Raw genomic sequence first — 22414 nt, 5'->3', positions numbered from 1 at the left:
TACTGGTCCAGCTCTCGTACCCATCACAGCAGCACTCAAACACATCAGCAGCAGCTGCGACATTTCCTTCTGGCCTGACTGTATCTTTTCGTATACGAACTTTGGTTGACTCTTGGTTCTGGATTTATTCTGGTTAGTGGGAAGTGAATTTGCTCCATGCTGCTTTACAGTCTGACTAAGAGGACTGGTCACAGTCACTGCAAATAACTCTCACAGACAGCACTGTATCAATAGATCACTGGGAGGAGAGACCAGGAGAAGATGCAGATCACTGTATTTTCAAAAAAAATCTGACCTTTAAAACCCAGTGGAGCATCCGGGACAAATAAACACTTGGAGCTCATGGCTTTTGGGGTTCCTCAGTCAGCCACTTTAGTACTGCCAGACATGTCACCGTGTTTATAGCAAGAGCTGTGACTCACAGCAAACTGCCATGGATATGGCCAGGCTGACTGAATGAATCAGAGAGACCCAAGCGCAGTACCAGAAGGATTGACTTAGGAGGATGCGAAGCTCAAAAATGCCTGGAGTTAATTTATATTGGAAATTGTAAAAGAATTGGAGAAAGGCCAGTGAATAAGGTAATTAGTCCATTCCTCTGTCAGTGCAGAACTTCAGTAAATGTACTTTTGTTTTGTCCGGTCTTGTTTTTAAATACTGCCAGAGAGAGAACTTCTGCCGTTTTTATTTTCCTACCTAATTGTAATCAAGGAAGTCTGTTTTTCCTGTTATCTTGATGTTCCTAAGCCAGGATTTCTGAACCTTTCACAAAATACATCTCATTTTAGGGCCTTTCAGCAAAAATCCAATATCTCATGATGTTGCTGCAGGAATAACATCAAATATATGCATAAAAAAGCAAAGGGTGTCTCCTTGTCTGGATGTCTGCTGGTGCTGCCTTGGTGCACTTCATACTGCCCCTGAAAACTGCGGCCATCCTTGGCAGGTCTCCTTGGATCTATCATGTACTTATATCTCCTTTTTCAACAACTGACCAATTTCCTAAGACTGATTTTTTTTTCTGAGCAGCCTAAGAGATTTAGATTTGCAGCTGTCATTAATTTCAGCAGAAATAAAAATCCCCAAGCTAGCTCTGGGGCTTCCCTCAGATCTTGTCTGAGTCATTCTGGCACTGAAGGTGTTGTAGCTTGAATGCAGTAGTGACTATGCCAGAGCAGAATAACAAGGCTTCAGCATTCCTTCAGCCTTGTTTGCCTATTTTTCCTAGCAGTGAGGGGCAGATATTTGGGAGCTGAAGCCTGTGGGCACGGCTGTGCATGCCAGCAGGCAGTGGGAGAGTGAGCAGGGGCTTCAAGGAGTAGGAAAGAGCTGTACAAACATACTACAGTGAGTGCTGGACATGGTCCTTCTCTAACAATTATGCACCAAAGTAGCATTTGAATGCATGATTTGGAATTTTAGGTTTGGTGTGATTGAATACACATGTTTTATTATGATCTTAGGACAAAACCTCTGGAAGTTTATGGTGTTTGCTTATATCTGAGTAAAAGAAATTGCTAACTGTATACTGGATTTGTGAAAGGGTTGGGTTGACACCTCAAGCCGGCTGTAGCCTTTTGACTCGGGAGGTAAGGTGATGCCCGGGGACATGGGAGCAGTGTAACTGCACTGGCAGGGCTCCATGGGACCGTGGGAAAGCCAGAGATCGCAGGTGCTCCCTGACTGTTCACTTCTGTAGGCTGAAGGCAGCAGAGAGTTACCTTCAGAAACCTGTATTGGTGCAGATTTTGGTACCTTGTTCTGAAAGGAAAGCAAGAAGGCCCGAAGGCAAAAGGGAGCTCCATGGTGAGGCTTTGGGGGAACAGAGCTGTGGCTTTGTTGTCCCTAGTGCAGAAAGTCCGTTGTATGAATTCAAGATGAGTACTAGAAATAACTGCAGAAAAATAAAAAGTAAAGAACTAAAAAGTATCAGTAGATCAAATAGCACTAAGCAAATATTCATGTTATGCAGCATATCATTCCCTAATAATCCCTCCATCTGCTCCTGGCACAGAATGAACCTTGCTGACTGAGTTTTTCAGTAAAACTCTGCCTGAACAGTAGGAGTAACACACCTCGCTCTCAGGAGCATTAGAGATACTGCAAGATAGATATCTGTGCAGACCCCTTGGCAGAAGTGGGCAGATAGTCAGGGGGGATTTTACGTAACAACATTTTTATGTCATGTTGTGGATTTTTTCCTTTCTAGGCAGAAAACAAAGGTCAGATCTTTAGAGAGAACATACAACACAAATGTAAGCATCAAAGCATCTTGCTCTTTACATGTCCAGTTTCCTTCAGTGCAGTTACAGGAGCTGGATGTTTAGTGAATAAAAAAAAAATAGCTGCAATTCCATTAGATGTTAACGAGCTAAAGCAAAAGATCATCTAGTGGAAGCTCTTTTAAAACAGTGCATAAAATTTCCAGTAATTAACCCCACATCAACTTACACCAGCAGAAATTATGGTTGTTGTATTCCCTGCATAAGCAGGTATCGTCTAGGCTGTAGGAACATTTGCATTAGCGTGGCAGCCTCCTCGCAGTAATGTGGATCGTGGCGGTACTGCAGTGATCCTGGCAGTAGTCCCCTCCCCATGTACGATGCATTACAGCAGGTCCTATAGCAGATGCTTGCATCTCTCCCATTTTGGTTTGTTTATAAAGCTTGCAGGGCTCACAGCTTTTGATGCATGAGCCTTTTCCTGCATGGAGTCTTACTCTGTCCCTTCATGATGATCCCAAATAAAAGTTTCCACAACAGGTCACAACTTATAGGATTCCCATCTGCTATGACAGGAAGTTCTGACCCAATTTTTCTACTAGTAGGAAACACTTCTCCGTGCTCCAGTGCCTGGTGCGTCAGAAAAGATGATGTTCCAGGCATACTCACTCTTTCCCTGGTGGCTGAGATAAACGAGCCTGTCACAAAAACGCAAGCACCTAGAATATTTGTTTTCATTTGTTACTTGGAGTTCCGCATCTACTGCTTTGCTGGCCCTTGCTTGCATTTGGGAGCAGGAGCCAAGATTTCCAAGAGCTGCTTCTTGTGGATGTTACTGCCTCTCAGCACCTGCCAGTGGAGGCTCTAACCTTGCACAGCTCTGTGATTCCTCTTACTCCTAAATGTGTCCAATACAGCAAAGTGAACTTGCTCCTTTGAAGTCCTTGTTTCATGCCAGAACTCCAAGGGCCTTCCCACTGGAGACTTTGCCTTCATATGTCTTCCCTCATCAATATTTAAAACCTGTCATTTCTAGTGCAGCACAAATAAGATCCCATTCTAGCTTACAAGGAGCTACATATAGCTTTACCTGCAGAGTTATATAAACGCAGTCCTAATTAATTGGTGCTCTTGCCTTGCATGAATAATAGATTTGGAGAACGTAAAAACATACGGTAGATCCAGGCTTAGAGAAGCCTGGGAAGTGTGCCCTCACAGTGGAAGGGGAAAAGCGGGCAGGAAACAGAGAGAAAGGGAGGTGAATGAAGAGAGATACCTGAATCTTTCCCTTCATTTTTCAGCTGCATCTTAATGATTTTAATCCCTGCTTAAAACTAGGTGCTTTATCATCTCAGTAGTGCAGCTCAGCGCATGCAGTGCAGAGGGGGAGGGCACCAGGGAGAGCAGAGGCGGATGAGAAATCAGTGCAGTGCCCCGGAGGCTGTGTGCCCTCCTTCGTAGTGCCGGGTCCTCTCCAGATGTTTGCCAGCTGCAGAGGCAGGGCAGCCTGTGGACGGCAGCTGGGCGCATCGGGAGGGGGGGAATGCACGGATTCCTGGTAGCTCTGCAGAGACAGCCTTTAGGTTGTTTAACTGGAGTTGCTTATAATGTGACCATGACAGATGACTTGCTTAGAGCATGACGTGACAAAAGCACTATAGCGCTGTCAGGAAGGCACAAATCAGCTCTGTGTTCGTGGCCTAGGTAAACCAAAGAGCCAGGGTACTGAGGTCCTTTACATATCCAGAAGAGCAGCTGGCTCTGCTCTGAAAGAAAACTGTACCCAGCGGACTCCCAGTTCATGGATTTAAGTAGGTATGGAGGAGGCTAGTGGTTAGATGTGCGCTTTTCATGGAAAGACCAGAAATGGGGCAGGCTCCTCAGGGCTGCTCCGGGGTGTGCTTGCCTGGAAGGATGGAAGGGCGCAGCTGCCTCCCTGGAAAAAATGGAGAGGCTTTTTTGTTCTTCCTTGCGTGAATTGGCTTTGTTTGTTTGCTAGATTGGAAATAAAGACCAATCAGGTAATTTTTATCCGGGCAATAGCTGTGGCATTCAGGGCCACGGCTCCGGCCCGCCAAGCACAGCCTACGCAAGCGTTGTGTGTTTTGCTGTGTAGCATGCCGTTTTACAAAAAGCATAAAAAACCAACCTACTCCCCCAAAAAACCTGTGTGATATGCACGACGAGTGGAAATTACAGTCAATGTGTATTCAGCCAGTTAGTCAAAAGCTACGTGCTCCTCGGGGCTCAGTATTCCCTGAGGCCCATGTGTATTATCTGAGCGCATGGAAACGGTGACCTTCATCGACAGTTTTCATCCAAGGAGGTCAAGGGAGTGCTCGTGAACTTAGGAAATTCCATGTATTATTGTTAATGCTGCAGAGCAGCCATATCCCAGTGGCATATCCTGTGTAAGTCCTAGTATAGAGTTCAAAATAAAAATACCCGTATGTTACTGCCGCGCTCAGAAAGGACACGCATACACCGCGAGTAACACATGCGTCTTGAGCTTATGGGGGCAGCACGACTGAATGTGCATGGCGTGGGACACACCAGAGTCTGTAGGTAGCAGTTTGTTTCAGGTTTAATGTAATTTTCCTTCCCTAAGCAGAGTTAAACAGCAGTGATAAATATGGCTATAGATGGCACTAAAGCTATGTTAGCTCTCTAACATTAAGCTAGAGAAAATCATCAATGTCTCTGAGCAAGATATCTATGGGCATTACCTTCGCATGGGAAGGTATGAGTAAGGCAGACAGTGACCCTATCATATACTCTGATGTGGAGATGTCCTTAAAAATTATTTTAAATATGTAATCTCTCTCTCATATATATATGTATACACACACATATATGTATATATGTGTGTCTATATACATATACACATATGTTTTTTATATATATCTATCTCAAATCTATATAAACTGTGCAGGTTTACTGCACAGCAAGAATTTAAAACACATGAATTTTTGTCTTCAGATAGCTCAACCAGCTTCTTGGGCAGAGCCACTGTAGTCAGCTACATATTCGAGACCTACGTACAGTTTAGCTAACATACTGCGTTTCAGATCCCTCTAGTGCCTGCCTCGCCATTGCAGTCTGCTCAGTCACTCTGTATCTGCAGTGGCAAAAATGTCTGGTTGAAAAAAAAAAAAAAAAAGAAGAAGAAGAAAGGACCTAATCTTCTATGCTTCAGCGCGTTACCTCCCCATTACTGCTGCATGCCTGCTCGGTGCGGTAACAGATGAAGGTACCGCAGGCCTCAGCATCCCTAGCAGCCAACGTTTGCGTTGAGTGCCCTCTGCTGATCGGCCAGCCGCACGCCGAGGGGCCGATCCGTCCCGCATCAGGTGCGATTGCGGTGAACAGGTTGCCTGGGAGGTTGTCATCTCAGCGGTCTCTGGCAGTCGGATAGGTCGTGCTCCTCCGTCCCCTAGACCCCGTCCTAGACCTGAGGCTGCCTCGTGTTTTTGCTTACTGCCGCTCTAGTGCAGAGGAGCCTGCTGCCCCTTAGGTGTCACAGCTAGAGTATTGCACGTAGTTTAGGCCTAACCCCCTGCTCATGCGGACAGGAAAGCAGAGCAATTGGGGCAGTTTGGAGAGTTTCACTGGGTTAAAACCAGGGTGAGAGTCTCCAGGCCTGCTGGAGAAGTCTGCTCGCAGCAGATACTTCCCTTTTGTACTAGGCTTATGCCTGTAGTGAGCTCTTCACCGCTCTGCATTTGGGGAAGGGACAGCCACCATTTTAGGACATAACTGAGAAAGTGCTAGCACCTCACTAACGGTGCCATGAGATTCAGGGACTGAAGCTTCTTTCAGCCTCTGTTTCCAGAGGTTGTTCTACAATAACATAGGGAATCCCAAAACAGTCCCAAGTGAGGTGTCCCAGGGGAGTCAGGTAGGTTTGATCACAGGCTTCTTCTGGGAACTGCATGTCCTGGTAGTAGGTTTTACTCGCTGATGCATGAGGAGCAGCTTCATAGTGTGAGACCGGAGGAGCAGAGAGCTGTCTGGGGCGGGGGGTGGAAAGGATGACAGTGTTAGTGGGAGCTGAGAGATGTTTGCTGCAGGCGTTACTTGAAGGGCAGAGCTGAGATGGGTTCTCACCGCGCCAGACGTCCCACCAGCACCACGGCTGACAATGTGGGCTGTGCGGCACACCACAGGAATGCCAGCTGCACTGCCTTAGTGGGTGTCACATGGAGCGTGGCACCAGCCTGCCCCATGCACCCAGCATGCGTCACTGGAGTAAATCTGTGAGGGCTCAGAAGCGCCATACGGTAGACAAGCTCCAGATCTTGGAACAATGGGCTGTTAAGGGAAAAAAATAATGAGTAGATCTCTTGGGAACTTTACAAAGAAAGAAAAGGAGTAGCATCTGCCTTGGGCCATTCAGGTCAAAGTCTCAGGTCAGAGAGACCAGAGGACCCTGGAGCAGGTCATAGATGGTCATAACCCCAAAATGCCTTGGGGTCACTAGTGAAAAGGATGTTACAGAGCCAAGTAATCTGTGATGTAAACCAGGAGCAGGGAACTGGAACAGCCCTGAGAGTGGCCCTGAGGACGTGAAGCCACCCAGCTCACACTGTAGTTTAAGGCAGTTGAAGCGATTCAACATCGTGCTAGCTAATTATTTTTACCTCTTTAGTTTCTGTCTTGAAGCCCGAAGGGCACATTATAAGCGCATTTTCCCCCTTTGCTGTGATCAGCCTTGCACATAGGACCTCTGAGTGGCGTGTGATTACGAAACAGTATTGATTTCTAGAGAAGAGGCTGTAAATGTACACGTCCTTCTCATAAAAATCAGTTTGATCCTCGAATGACTTTACTGAAAGCCTTATTTTCCTTAGTAAATAACATGACTGACTGGAAAGAATTAAAAAAATAGTAATAATTGGATTTTAGGTCTTCTAAATTAGCTTTTGGTCTCAGCAAATGCAGCAGGGATGTATTCCCTTCTCAGTGGGCAGTCTGATTCGCATCAACAGGGCTGCAGTTTATTTGCGTTGCTCCTTGAAGCCTGGCGGATCGGAGATAAACGTGGATTGGTTTTCTCTGCTGCGGGGAGCGAGGACCGCATTTGACCGAGCAGCTGCTTGGTCCCATGCAATGAGGCAGCTACGGCGTCAACAGCCTCCATGGCAGAAGCATTAGGGGCTGCTGGGCAAGATGCTCCAAAAAACTATGAGAAAAAGGGCACTGAGCACCCAAGAAACGTCTTATTTGTGGCTGCCGTGATCCCGATGGCTCACCTGTGTCTTTTGCCCCTGCAGCAACAGAGGCGAGAGAAGGAGATGCGGAAGCAGCAGGAGAGAGAGCAGCGGCGGCACTACGAGGAGCAGATGCGCAGGGAGGAGGAGCGGAGACGTGCTGAGCACGAGCAGGTACCCTGGAGCTCCAGGCCGGATCGGGTCCTCATAGCCTGCCTGCACTCAGCAATCGCAACTGGTTCGGTTCAGGATGATTGCCCTTAATGTGAATTCCTCTTAACTTAATAAGTTAAAAGGCAGATCTTCTCATAACGCTCACATTTTTTGCCACTTCCACCACTTGAGCGTAAATTGCTTAATTGTTAACACCGCGTGTGTCGCTTTCCACTATTGTAATTTATTTCTGTGTGGATCCACTTGTTTGCCCACAGATCTGGAGACACTTGATGTTGGGTTTTCCCATCCTCCCATTCCCAGTGTAGGGGTTGGTGTTGTCCCTAGTCCATGTAGCTCTTCCCTCCCAGAGGCCCCTGTCCTGGCCACAGGAGCCCTGGGGCTTTGGACAGTGGTGAAGGGAGTGAGAGCATCTAGGCTCTCAGTGGGTGGACATCTACACGCCGGGTCCTCCTTGTGCTCCTCATAGACTCTTCCTCTTGGGAATTACTGGCTCTTTTACCTTCTCTTTCTTTCTCCTTTGCTCCTTGCTGCCCGTGCCTCCAGGAGTACATCAGGCGACAGTTAGAGGAGGAGCAGAGACAGTTAGAGATCCTGCAGCAGCAGTTGTTGCAGGAGCAAGCGCTACTTCTGGTAATGAGGTGGCCCCGGCCTCGCCGTCCACCGTCTGTCCACATCACGCCCGCATGCATCCGCCCGTGTGTGCCTGCATGTGCCCGCGTGCCCTGAGCGCTCCTGCGATGCGGAGCTCGCCGGGGCAGGCGCCTTGCAAATGCCTCCGGCTGCGCGACGCAGTTACCCGCGCGGTGCTCTGGCCCCTGCCCGCGGTGCGGAGCCGGCCGCAACTTCCCTCGCTGCGCTTTGGCCTCTCCGCTGTGCCTGGCCTCGCACCGATCTCAGGCCCCTCGCTGTGCGTTCCTCCCGTTGCATCTCCCGTAGCGTGGGCATGCTTTTGCTGTCCTTCGAGGTGCAGACCCTTCCTCTGTGCTCCTGTACCTGTTGCCATGTTGTATTAAGGCTGTTTGCAGTATGCTGGCATATAATGAGGCTGCACCCAGCAAACCCACCCTGAGATGCAGGCTTTGGTATTTTGAGTGAAGGCTTTTGTTTTAATTCCTTCACAGGAATATTGTTTATTCCTTCTCCTGCTGTTTACATTCTAGACTTTTTTAAAGTTATTTCACTTTTTTTTTGAATTGTCCTTTTTAATGCTAGTAGCTGTTATTCTCACTGTTTTCTTTTAATCCACAGGGATTATTATTTGTCTCTCTTCCCATTAGCTCTATTTAGGGAAAAGAAAAAAGTTCTTCCCTTTCTGAAAGGTTTTTAAAAAAAACGTTAATGATTTAGTAATTAAACCTCCTAAAGCCCTAGGGATTGGGAAGGATCATATAGTTGACTCTGCTGTGCAGCTGTTGTGACAGACAATAAATTGGTCCTGCATAGTGCTGCATAGGCTCAACTTTAGTTGGATTTTTTATGAACCAATGATGCTTGGCACCTCATTGGCTTGGTCCTTTGTTCTTCCCGCCTGGAAAAAAATGGGAAAAATCAATGGTAACTTTTAAACCCTATGAGAACATTATATTACGTGAGCAGTATCTGTTTGGGACTGCCCAACGGACTGAGACCCCAACCTCCTATTTCAAATGTGGATTTAAAGTCTCCATCAGTGAGATTACAGCTACATAGTGCTAAAGTGCCTTTCTTGGACCAAATCTGTGTGTGATGCAACACACTTGTATTTGCAGCCTCTCATTGCCAAGGTCATGCATTTTTACCCACTAGCCAGGCGCATCCTGGTGGCACCGTGCACCGATGTTGCTGTGTTGTTTCCTGGATAGGAGTATAAGCGCAAGCAGTTGGAGGAGCAGCGTCAAGCAGAGAGGCTGCAGCGGCAGCTCCAGCAGGAGCGCGATTACCTGGTCTCCCTGCAGCAGCAGCAGCAGCAGCAGCGGCAGGACCAGAGGCCAGCGGAGAAGAAACCACTCTACCATTACAAGGAAGGGATAAATGCCAGTGAGAAGCCAGCATGGGCCAAGGAGGTAGGAGAGAGGGAGGAGCGTGGAGGGGCTTGACTGCATCCGCAGAGCTGGCTCCTGTGCATGCAGCACTGTGTGAGCTGTGCACGGTAGACTGCACACTCCTGGGTCTGCCTCCTTTCTCGCTCATCCCAGCGCCGTGCCGTTAGCTCTGCTGGAAACACTCCTAATTAAAAGCACAGTGTGTGTGTGTGTGTGTGTGTGTGTGTGTGTGTGTGTGTGTGTCTGCATGTACATATGTGCATGGGAAGAGGAGAGAGGGGAAGGGAGGTTTTTCTGTGAGGGATTGCAAGAAGGAGGAGCCTCCTGGAGGGGCTGAGCCATAGCTGGGGACCTGTGGCCGTGCCAGGCCTAAGCACAGGAGACTCCTCTTTGTGCCATGGTCACTGTGGAGGGGGCAGAGCAGTGGTTGTGGCAGGACTTCCTTGCTCACTGCTAATTCAGCTTCCCTATAAGCAAACAGGGACCAGGCCGCTTTTCCTCTTGCAGTAAGGGCCGTGTCTCTTGGGATGATTGATCCTTCATGTCAGGAATGCAAGCCACATTGCTGTTTTTCTTCCTCCCCTCTCTTCCCTCAGCAAAAATAGGGAATTTTTGTAACAACTGTGAGATCTTGACAATTAATTACTGCCTGATTGAATAATCTTAAAAAGACATGCATTGTCTGCAGTGCGGTTTCAGGACCATATGCAAACACTTTTTTTCTCTCTAATGTTTCATGGTGCTTCCAGTAAGACTGGTGCCCACTCTTGTTATTAATATTTCTAAAATTCTTTGGATTTTGTTAGTTTAATTTTGTAATCCTACTCCTGAGCAGGAAAATCTTTTAATAACTCACCTATTCTTCCCACTAAGCATGATCACTGCTCTGTTGCCAAGTGTCTGGCACCCTTTTGTCCTGGCAGAGATGCAGTGTGCATCCAATACTTAGCTGTCTTGTAATCTTTCCAATTCATAGCCTTCAACTGCACTGAATACCTGCAAGCATCAAATGCTCAAAAAATTCAATCAATTATCCTTTGCTAAGGATAACAGCACCAAGAGTTATTAGCATTTCTAAACCACGGCAGAGGCAAAGGAAGGTGTCAGTTCCTCACATTCTCAAGTTAGCTGTGGGCTTCAGAAATTATGAAAAATGTGCCTATTTCAGGAGGAAAGTAAGAACTTAAGGTTATACCTGTTTCCTTACCTGAAGTGTCACAAGAAATAAGAGTTTACTAATAGTGAGTGCACCTGCCAGCCTGTCTTCATAGAAGCTTCAGGATCATTATGAACCCTTCCAGTGGAAGAAGAGGTTTGGCAGGTAGGTCTGTGGACAAGGTGTCCTCATCTAAGACTGATGTGCCAAACAACGCAGCTCTGAGCCACCTAAAAGAGGCTTCCACCTAGGTGGTGCCTCCATGGCCTTCTGCAAAATTGCATCTCTACAGTAGTGTAGCAAACAGGAAAATGGGAATAAATTCTCTTTCATTGCTTAGTTTTAAATAAATCAGCTAGAATATTGCTTAAGTACCTCTGGCACTGTCTTCAAAGTTATCTATAACAAAGATGTATAAAAAGGGATCTTTATCTAGGATGAAGGGTAAAAGAACTGGATTTGACTTTCTCTTTCAAATACAAAGTTCCATTACATTAAGGGACTGTAAAATGGGAATGAGAGCAATAGTATATATGTATATAATATATAATAGTATATAATATATGGCCTCATACACTTTGCTGAAATCGTAGGAGAGATGAGATTTCCTGTTGTTTTGAAACATCTCCAGCTTCCACAGTTTGTCTGTCCAAATCATTTATTCTTTAACTGTGTAACTGTGTCCAGTTTATAGTGAAATGCTCAAAGTGGCAAGCTTACCTTCTTTATATTCTTGAGAGCTGTAGTCTGATGCACTGCCCCAATACAGCACCCTTGGGAAGTTCCTGTAACTACTCCCCTCACCTCCGTACCCTGTTTTATCTACTTCACATAGTCCAATATTTAGCACAGTTTGGCTACTTTGCTGCATATACTGAAGCTATTCTTACTGGTTATGGAGATAGCCAAACTTGGACCAGCACTTACTATCAGGATATTATTGCTGTTGTGTTGTTTGACAATTCCAGTACTCAATCCAAACATGCTAATTTAACAGAAATATTGAGACTTTATTTTTCTTTTGGAACAGGGAGGAGATAAGTCTGGTAACAGACAGGTTTCTGTGCTTCTGCATGTCTGTGCAGAAAATTACTATGTCAAGGAAGTCTTTTTAGGTATAAATTCTCCCTGCCTGCATTTCTGCAAGCCTGAAACACTGATCAGGTAGACTTTGCGGTGCAACTGCGTGATGCACATCCTCATCTACTCTCTCTTCAACTCACTTTCCCTTGTGGCTTGGATGATGGCTCAAACCTGGCCTTTTTACCCACACAAATCTCATCTTCCAGTGAAAGACTAGCTGGGCCCTTTTGGGCATTGTATTGGGAGCTGCTGATGTTCAAGCCAGGCAAGCAGCATTGCTATTAGAACTAGTAGGACTATAATATAGGACCATAAATACTAGTACTAGTATTTATACTGTAATTAGAAGTTCTGTGTTGCTGACCATTCTGCTGCAAATCAGTGTTTGCTAAAAAAAAAAAGAGATGTCTGGATCTCATTTTTCAGTGAAAAAGTACCTACAGTTTAGTCAGCTAAAGGACAGGTTTGGGCAGATGCACAGCGCTGGGAAGAACAGTTTCATATATGACCTTACATAAAGGAGTAGCAAGGAGGTGTGTTCAACTGGGCGTCTTCAAAGGGGCCTGGCTACACCAGGCCAGGCCTAGTGGCGCTTCCTCCCACTAGCTTGGCACCTCTGGAGGGGCCCAAGGCTCAGCTGTATCATCGGCAGTGCTGTTCTCTGCAATCAGTCAATCGCATTTCAGCTCTCCCTTCAGTCCCCCTGGCTTTTGTCATCCATCCTTTGCTTTGAAATAATTCATGGCAGCATTAGCTGCTTTCCACTGGGACCTCCACAAAAGCTGCTAGGGATGTTTCCCATTTGATGTGAATCTTGAATTATATAAGAGATGGCTGGTGAACGGGAGCAATGATGAATTCTTGTAGAGTTTGGCACTGCAGAGTGCTGCTTTTTTCTCCTCTCTGCATAATACTGTAGTCAATAAGACGCCATGGAGTAGAACGAGAGAGCCCTAAGCGTATCGTCTTCGGTGTACTGATGAAATGAACCACTGGTGAGGCAATGCTGGTGGTTGGAAAATCAAGCATCTTTCTCCTTCCTAGCTCACAGACATCCCCCATTTCGTTGCTTTCCTGCCTTTTCCATGCAAGCTTTGAAATCATCCATAATCGGCTGTGCATTATGGCTTGGCACTCTGCCGGCGGGCTCCCAAAAATAGCTGGAGGGACCCATGTCATTGCTTTTGGCGGCTCTGGTGAGTGCCAACGCTTGGATAATGACCAGATATACTGGAGCTCCTCTGGGGCGACCGGCAACAAGCCTCTCCCAGCACTCGTGCAAAGCCCACCTTGTTCAGGAGGACTCCCTCCCCACTGTCCTCCCTGTCCTCACATGCGCTGCAAGGGTTCCTGTGGGCCTCGCTGAACCGAGCTCTGCACGGCCTCTGGAGCCAGTGGGTAGTGCGTGGGGCAAGTTGTTAGTGAATGCTTCATTTTTATTAATATAAGGGCTGTTGCATGTCTTTCGTGAGTATGTGTTTACTTACAGAAAAGCTATGTTTTCTCCCAAGCAAGCCTATTTTATGGTTTACTTTTCGACATGACATAGTGGAATTAAGACATACTAATGGTATTTAACATATATGAATGACTCGTGAGTGAAAATATGCATCAGGTCTCTAGTTGAGGTATGAAAAATTCTGCATAGGATATGTTGCATGTATATCAGCGCGTGCAGTCTCATCTCAGTAGCACACAGATTGCACATATGTCTGGGTTAGCTGAAACCATTGTATTTCCACCAAGATTACCTGAAAACAATGAGCTTTGTTTTTATGTCTCTATCAGTAACAGAGTTTTTTTTTTTCCTTCCATACATGACAAGGTGCCAGACTTGCTAAATCTAGATCAAAGCCAGACATTTTCTGGCTGCCATGTTTATTCCTGGATTCAAATCTAACAAAAGTGCTCCTTGTGGTGTTTGCAGTAAAGAATCCCCTTGCTTCAAGATACATTTATATAGAGGCAAGAGCTATGCACATGATGTATAAATAGTCCTTTTTGGGGACTCTTTAAAATGCATTTATTGCACAATCTGCTGGGTGACTTGGTCTCCATAGTCATAGAAAAATCTGATACATCTAAAGAGAAAGGAGATTCCTATATATGTCTTGGTTTTTGGTTATAAATGGCTTTTTCATGGGGCTTTTTTTATCCCTTAGAAACTGGAGGTGCCACTTAGATTTCCTAATGATATCTCTTCATGGTCTCAGACTTCACAAACAGAGCAATCCAGTGAATCCTGCTGCTCTGTGTTTGTGCAACGTATCGCGGCTGTGTCCGTAATGGCAGTCCCTTGTGGCAACGCTGCATTAAGCCTACAGTGAACTGGGCAGGTCTGTGGGCAGCACTTTCTGTGCAAGGGTAAAATGCTGGGTGCCCTGTACAGCTGCTCTGGTTTGTTCAGGCACAGCCAAGGGTGTTGGATACACACTGAAACAAAAAGCTGAGTGTTGTCAACCTGTGAATTGAGCAACTAGTATCAAGCTGTGCTGAAGAGCATCTGAGAGAGCTGCTCAGTTATAGGCTTTTGATGGGAGATAGGGCACTGGGCAGCTTAGAAAAGGAAGGGGAGGAGGAAGAAAACTGGTAGAAGCGAACATACGATGGAGCAGGTAAACCTGAGTCAGGTTAATGGGGTGAGGGAGAAGGAAAATGAGGTAAAGTAAAGCTGATACAGGTTGCATGAGAACCTGAGCTTGGCTGTAGAGGTTGGGACTGCCGAGATCCAGACTTGTGCGCTTACCCAATACAGAAATCCTTATAGTGCTCAAAGACCAGATGCGTAAAGTGACCTGGTCCCTTGGTTCAGGGAACGGAAAATAAGCAGGAAATACAATCATCTCTTTGGAAAGCAGGCCAAATGACTGTGCGGTAGCCAGAGCATGTGCTGGTGTTTCAGCAAGGAGGCTGATGTTGATGGGCTGTCCTCCTGTGTCGCTGCAGGTGGAGGAGCGCTCCCGACTCAACCGTCAGAGCTCGCCGGCGATGCCTCACAAGGTGGCCAACAGGATTTCTGACCCCAACCTGCCTCCTCGCTCCGAGTCCTTCAGCATTAGCGGTGTGCAGCCAGCCCGGACCCCACCCCTGCTCAGACCCGTGGACCCGCAGGTAATGGTGCTTGCTCCCGGCAGGCTCGCTTACAGAAACCACGATGCTCGGGGTGCCGGTAAGGTCACGAGAAAGATTGTGAATGGAAGGAAATAATATCTCACTCCATGGTTTCTCAGCCTGAGGTGTATTTGGGAGTAAGGGCAGCATCTACATTCATGAGTGGATTCTTCTTTTCACCTCCATGTGTTAGAAACATCATGCTGGGTTATACCTTCCTTTGAAGCATCAGGTACTGGTTCCTACTAGAAACAAGCTGAGGACCTAGAGGAACCACTGGTCTGCACCAGTAAAGCAGTTGTTCTGTTCCTCTTCGGATATGTTTTATTTAAAGGACTAAAACTCCAGAGCCTGGTATGAAAAGCCTAGGGTGCTTTGATGCTGAGGATCGTCAGAAAGAGATTTTGCTTCCTTTGTTATTTTACTTCAGATTTTTGTTTTGGTTTTCCATCAAGTTAACATCAGTCACAAACACATCCAAAAAGGGCAGTAGGTCCCAATGAGGAGGGGAATCATTATTTTAAAAGCTAATCCCAGTCCCAGGTACTGTGGGGTACCACGGAAAGTTGTGAGAGCATCAGGGCTGGACCTGGTTCAGCATCCACAAATCCTGCAGACTCGAGCAGGAATTTCAGAGGGGAGGAACTAGGTTTTTGGTCCAGATTCACATGGGCTTTCTATGGGAAAATGTGCTGAAAAGTGCCATCTGCCTGTTGTATGTTCATCTGCAGATCAGCAGGGCAATGTCAACTTTAAATAAAACACTTTCAGGGAAGCCCTTATTTAGCTATTTCTTCCTTTCATACATAATCCAAACATAAACCATAAAACCCCACTTCATAGCAGTCTGATTGACCAAACACAATCTGTTTTTTCCGTACTCCTTTGAAAATAACCACACTCTGGTGACATATATTGTCAACAGCTGCAAGGATTTTGTTTGACTAAGATACTAATGAAAAAGTCACTTGAAATCCAGGCACCTGTGTACATGAATGCATATACATATATGCAGAAACATCGTGTTTATACTGAAATAAAGGTTACAACTCTGTGCTGCGTCAAAGAAGAGGCTATTGCTGACTTTATGGGGACCTAAGAAGGAACTCTGATTTCATAAATTCTGCTTTTGCAAATATCTCAGCTTTCCCACCACAGGTGACAGTGTTCTTTTCACTTACAAACCTTAGATCTCTATGATTCATCTGCAGGATAAGGTACTGCCTACACCTATAGAAATTCATGCCTCAAGGGTTTTTTTTAAGCCATCTGTGCCTCAGAATTCCTGATTTTTTTAATTATTATTTATTCTTGTTTCCTTTATTTTTAACAACAAAATTCCATGCCAAATATCATTAGCACGTTAGAGACACAGGCTTAATAGCTTGAGATTCAGCAAGTGCTGGGCACGGCCAGGACGGCACATCCCGTGCGCGCGCTTGTCGGAGCAAACAGCCTGGCCTTGCTCTTGGGGATTGCTTCCGAAATGGTGTGCAGTGCTGGAAGTGAACACCGTATCACAGAGCAGAAACGGTCAGACCTGAAACATACAGCTCTTGCTTGGGCATTTCTTGGCTTTAAAATGCTGAGCTCTGCGGCCACGATTTTTTAATAGTTTTTGCATTCATTTGGTGTCAGTCAGAAGTTCTTGAAACCGAAGTGCTGCTGATCTCAAACTGAGGGGGCTTTTTAGTGCATCTGAACTGCTAATCAATTTTTTTTGGAAAAAAAACAGATTTTTAATATTTTTTCCTAATTTATTTTTTCCATCTTGTACTGATAGTTCTGTTTTGACTTGGTGCTTAGATTCCACATCTGGTCACTGTGAAATCCCAAGGAAGCTCCTTGTCTGGCTCTCAGTCCCTGCATGAACAGCCCACCAAGGGGATGGCTGGGTTTCAGGAGGCTCTGACGGTGGCCTCTCACCGCCCTGAGATGCCAAGGCAGAACTCGGACCCCACCTCAGAAAACCCTCCTCTGCCCCCTCGCATTGAAAAGTTTGACCGAAGTTCTTGGTTACGGCAGGAGGAAGACATCCCGCCAAAGGTAACATTACCACTCCTCCCTTTCAGCATGGGAAAGAGGCAGTGCCCACACTGCTCCGTAGCATTGCCCGGTGGTGGAGAAAGTTCTCGAGCCGCAGCAAGTCCCTAGCAAATCCATTTCTCTTTCCCTGAGGATAAAAATCTGTTCTATTTAAATAGAATTGCAGGAACATAAAATTTGTCATACTCAATAAGACGGGTCCTTTAGCTCAGTGCCATGCCTCTAGTTGTAATCAATATTTGATGGAAGACTTGTAAGGGCTCCAGCAGCTTTATACCTCTGTTGACATTATGGCAGCATCTGGCAGTACCTCTTTAATTAAGACTCTTCTGGTCCAGTATTTCTATTGCATTGTTTATACACCTTCACTTTGGATGAATTATAACTTGACCATTAAATTTCCCCTTACAGTGAATCAGCCCTCAGCTTGGTTGGATTTTTACAGAGGAAAAATTCAACAAATTGATTAGCGACAGCAGGGCAGATAGTATTTGTCCTTGATTGAGAGGTAGTGTTTCTTTGGATTAGCAAGTAAGTGACTTGCATTTTTAAGAGCAAAATATCAGCTAATAGGCTCCATGGTGGTGTGTCACATGTGATTTTAGTAATATTCCTATTTCTGCTATCACTAAGTGAGAAGATCAGTGCTTAAGAGGAAAAGCAAAACCAGCAACTCTGAAGACCCAAGCCCCAAAAACCTGTAATCTGCAGAGACAGCCACTTACCAGTGGCACCTCTGCTCACAAATGATGATCCAGCTCAGTCCTCAGATTGTAGTTGGTGAGAGCTGAAGCAGCCCGTCCTCGATATCAGACCCTTGATACTGATTTTGAAAATCCCTTGGGGTTTGATACTGGCTAGATTGAAAACAACACTGTATGGTGCTGCTTTTTCTCTGGAGTCTTTTGAGAACGACAGCTATTTCAACTGCAGTGACGCTCTGCTCAATCAGACCGCAGCTCCTGGTTGTTTCCGGCACTGTGGAGTATATGCCCCTTCGTCTGAGGAAACCCCAAGCTGTGGAAAGGCTCCCCGCACCAAACAGCATTTCACCTTTAAAGCCGTTGTATCAGCAGTAATACGCGTGAAGTCTGACTTCACATTTACTGACAAAATAAATTTGCGGTGATTGTATCTGGGAACAAAAGGACTGTCACGTGAGCCTGGGCTGGCTGTCTCTGTGGTCCGGTGTCTTGTTTCTGCCAGTGTTTATGACTAGATGCTTCAGAGGAAGGTAAAAGAAACTTGAAAAGTCACGATTGCAGAGTAACATGCCTGTTGGGGGAATTTCTGTTCAATGAGTGAAGAAGTTATTGCTAGCGGTGCCGCAGAATGTAAGGCTTTCTCTCTCTGAATCATTTTGGCTTGTCTAACGTAAATGTGTGTTTATTCTCCAAAAAAAATACCTGATCCTTTTTTTGCTAACCTTGCTGAGCTTTTGGCCTCTCTATTACCTGATGCAAGGTATTCCACAGGTGAGTGTTGCCGTACCTCTTTCTGGCAGGCTCAAGCACGGTGTATTTTTCCTCATGGCGCTGCTGTGTGTTGGTGCACAGCGATTTCGGAGCTAGGGTGTGACGAGCGGGTGCCGCTGTGCCAGCCGGTGCAGGGCCTGGGTGATGCGCCATGGCACGCACGGGCCTGGGCTTTGCTTTGGTTTGATCGAGAGCATTGAGCAGTTCAGCTTGGATCTTTTGGTTCTCTTGTTTAACAGGCAGTCAACACATTCTCTATGACAGTTTGTGTGCTATATCCCATCTAGACACCCTTGAAAAAAACTCCACAGTGGCTGATGAAATTAACTGCTTTGAGAATTTTATCTTAAAAATTCCACACTGTGTTTTTTTTTTTTTTTTTTGTTAAATTTAGACTACTTATATATGTATATATGTGTGTATACATTCCGCTTTTGAGAAAAGAAATTCTTTGTTTGATGGTAAGGGGCGGCTTTGTGTGTTGCTGAGGGCTTTTCTGCAGGGAACAGCCCTGCACTGCACACCTTTGCAGCTCCTTTCTGTCTTACACTCAGGTGGTTCCTTGTAAAAGCTGAGAGCTTTGTGTTTTATAATTGCTATAAATATTACATGTCTCTCAGTGGGAAATCAATTATAAATTGAGTCTTAAGGAAATGCTGAAACTTGACCTCTCAAAAGTATGAGCGGCAGCCTGATTTAATTGGGCAAACTCAGTAACTGTGGTTCTCTCCGTTTCTTTTCCAGGTGCCTCAACGAACCACTTCCATATCCCCCGCTCTGGCAAGGAAGAACTCCCCGGGCAATGGCAGCGCACTAGGACCCCGACTGGGATCCCAGCCAATTCGTGCAAGGTATGAGAGACCAAGCGTCGGGGGCAGAAATAACCCCTCAGCGTTTCCTATAGCTCATTTCAGGTTTCTTCCTTGGGCACCAGCTCGCAGGTCCTGCAAGCAAAGTGGGAGCCCCAATGCGTGAAAACAAGATTTGCAGTACTTTTATTGCAGCTGTGATGAATTAGTTTCACATTTGTTAGTATTTTGTATCACACCCAAGGGCTGGAACTGTTTGGTTCCTGTTGGTTTTGCTCCCTTTGAGTTAGCTCGAATCTGTTCTTGGATGATAGGGGGTTGTGGCTGGTGCTGCACCTGTTGCTGCGGAACTGAACAGGAATTTGGATGATTTAGTGGAAATAGCTCCTGGTTCTCCCATCGCCTCTTGTACATAGGGGAAACCATGCCTTACTAAGCCAGCAGGGAGATCTCAGCTGTACAGGTTTCCAACTAGTCGGAGCAGATTTTCACAGGTAAAGCCCAAGTGTGCCCGAGATATGCGCTGGTATGCTAGGGTGAGAGCCAGATCCTGCTGAAATACAGATCAAATTTAAATCAGTTTTGACCTCCTAGGACTAGGGTCTTCTCCCAACTAGCGTGCCACTGACATTAAAATGTTACTGGGGAAGATAGAGAAGTAAAGACACTGTAGACAGGTAGATCTCTGGATGAACATATGTTCCATGTAGCTTGGTATGATGGAACTCTTTGGTTTCCGTTTCTTGCCGTGTCCTTTTAGGGTTAGGTCAAATAGCAAACGCTGGCATATTCGTAGCCATATGCTGTGCACTGTAACCAGCTTTTCAGCATATGCCTTTTTCTTTCCAGCTGAATGCCTGAATCATGCATCAGCAACCTCCTGTACATTGAGCAACAGCTTAAGTAGCTGGCAGGGGTAGCAGAAGGAGGAAGGCAAGAATCTTTTTCTCTCTCTCTTTTTAAATGAGAGAAAAAAGCATTCGTGCCATGGATTTTTTATTGCTCAAGACTGAAGCATTCTGAGTTCTTGAAAATGCTGTTCTTTGAATTTAATTCTTAAGTAATAATTTAATTTTAATTTTCAGGCTATAGCCTGAAATATAATATAAAATGCAGTAGAATGTTGAACTATGTAGTCCTAGTATGTGATGGTATTGAGAATGAGAATGTAGGATTCAAGTTTTAGTGTTTCCCTGAGCTTCACAGTCCCAGTCCTGGTCAATGCGGGCAAATAAATAAATTGTCAGTTTTCAAATATATTTCATGAGTTAATTCAGTCAGCTGTACTCCTAGTATGTGATGGTATTGAGAAGGAGAATGTAGGATTCAAGTTTTAGTGTTTCCCTGAGCTTCACAGTCCCAGTCCTGGTCAATGCGGGCAAATAAATAAATTGTCAGTTTTCAAATATATTTCATGAGTTAATTTAGTCAGCTGTACTCCTAGTATGTGATGGTATTGAGAAGGAGAATGTAGGATTCAAGTTTTAGTGTTTCCCTGAGCTTCACAGTCCCAGTCCTGGTCAATGCGGGCAAATAAATAAATTGTCAGTTTTCAAATATATTTCATGAGTTAATTTAGTCAGCTGTAAAGCTTGAGCTGGAAACCTTCAGTTTGATGAAAACTGAAAACAATCAGGCAGTGAAAAAGTCCATTAAGCTAACTAATCAGTGAAATGATAACATTTATTTATTTGATGATAATGTAGCATTCCTCACATCGTTCTTTTTTAACCACCTCTCCTGTTGCTTCTTGATTGTTCCCATGCATAAATGTTAATATGATAAAAATATACTTTTATTTGTAACACTATTTTAATGACTGGAGGGAATATTTCCTTGCACAGAAAGCTACTATCTTTCTTTTATCATTTTAAGAAGTGCCCATGTAAATTCAAGATAACTTCTGCCAATCACCCATTTATGGCAATGGGGCTTTGCGCAATCCAGCCAGTTTGTGCCACTCTGATAGTTTCTGAGTAGCTTTGAATGACGCACAGCGTGCACAGTGCACACCTTATATTAGTGTTCAATGCCTTTGATTGCAATTGCATTAGTTAATGTGGCAATATTCCAGCATAATTTTTATGTACACAAGGCCCTAATTGGACTCTATGGAAAAAGCTTTCTATACATTTTTAACAGGGCTTTGAATAATAAGATCACTTAACAAATCTTCCGTAAAAACAAATTGCATAACTCTGCATGAGTATGTCTTCTGGTGTCATTTCAATGCCAAATAAGAATTAATGTCCTAACGGCATCTGATACCCTGAGAACTATTAGTCACTCTTTGTATATCAAGGACACTTTTTGTTCTAGATTTATGTACGTCCACAGGGGGGAAAGAAATCAAGGAAGAAAATGCCTGAAGTGGGTAACTTAGGCAAATTTGAAGTGGCTGAGATAGGAAGCCATGATAACTAGGAAGTGTGAATAAGCAGTAAAAGTAATCTGTAGCCTTGTTGCAAACTTGAGATTTTTTCTTCACTAAAACATTCTGTTCTTTGTTTAACAGCAAGTTGCAAATTCCTGATTTTAGAATGAAGATTGTTTAATGCAGATAAATCCAGCATGGCATGTCTAGGGGCTGAAATAGAGTTCTAAGCAAACAGTCTTCTAGATTTTGCTACATCTGGCAAAACGAGTGTGTAAAATTGCTCTAATGATTTTTCTTTGTGGTTATGGTTCAGCTCCATAAAGATGTTGAGTGCCTGATTGTGCGCAGTCACGCAGCTTCCATGGACGTTAGTAGGGCTTACAGGATCAATAGCTTGAGGAGACAAGGCTTCAGCCCTGTCTTCTGCAGCAGAAGAGGTGTCCTCATTACCTTGCTTAACAAACATCAGACAGAATCCATCAGTGAGAGGCAGACTGGAGTCTTCATTAAATTAGGTGGAGACTGCAGGGGCCCCATGACTTTCCCATGGCCCATCAACACTGGTGGGTTTGCATCTATCTCTGCAGGCAGTGTTAGCATATACCTTAGAAATGAAGATGCATTGGTGGAGCTGTACAGGCTTCATCAGTTTGCAGTGAGCCCACAACTCCTAGGTCAGTTAAGCATTTTTGCAAGAGACCCCTTGCATAAGATCCCTTGGTGATTT

The 22414-nt window shown here is 45.2% G+C and overlaps 1 protein-coding gene across 4 annotated transcripts in view; it reads left to right on the top strand.

The window, feature by feature from the left end:
* TNIK (TRAF2 and NCK interacting kinase) overlaps window positions 1-22414 on the top strand; it is a 202271-nt gene that overhangs the window by 148998 nt on the left and 30859 nt on the right. For 2 of the 4 annotated variants that reach the window (XM_062582735.1, XM_062582733.1), the window contains exons 13-18: window positions 7496-7606; window positions 8153-8239; window positions 9451-9651; window positions 14816-14980; window positions 16787-17026; window positions 19246-19352. In XM_062582735.1, coding sequence (XP_062438719.1) covers window positions 7496-7606; window positions 8153-8239; window positions 9451-9651; window positions 14816-14980; window positions 16787-17026; window positions 19246-19352 — 911 coding nt within the window. The remainder of the gene's footprint in view (window positions 1-7495; window positions 7607-8152; window positions 8240-9450; window positions 9652-14815; window positions 14981-16786; window positions 17027-19245; window positions 19353-22414) is intronic. The other 2 variants (XM_062582734.1, XM_062582736.1) reach the window with 2 other exon arrangements.

This window comes from Rhea pennata, chromosome 9, assembly GCF_028389875.1.
Source record: "Rhea pennata isolate bPtePen1 chromosome 9, bPtePen1.pri, whole genome shotgun sequence".
Lineage (NCBI taxonomy): Eukaryota > Metazoa > Chordata > Aves > Rheiformes > Rheidae > Rhea > Rhea pennata.
This window is presented reverse-complemented; position numbering and strand designations above follow the sequence as displayed.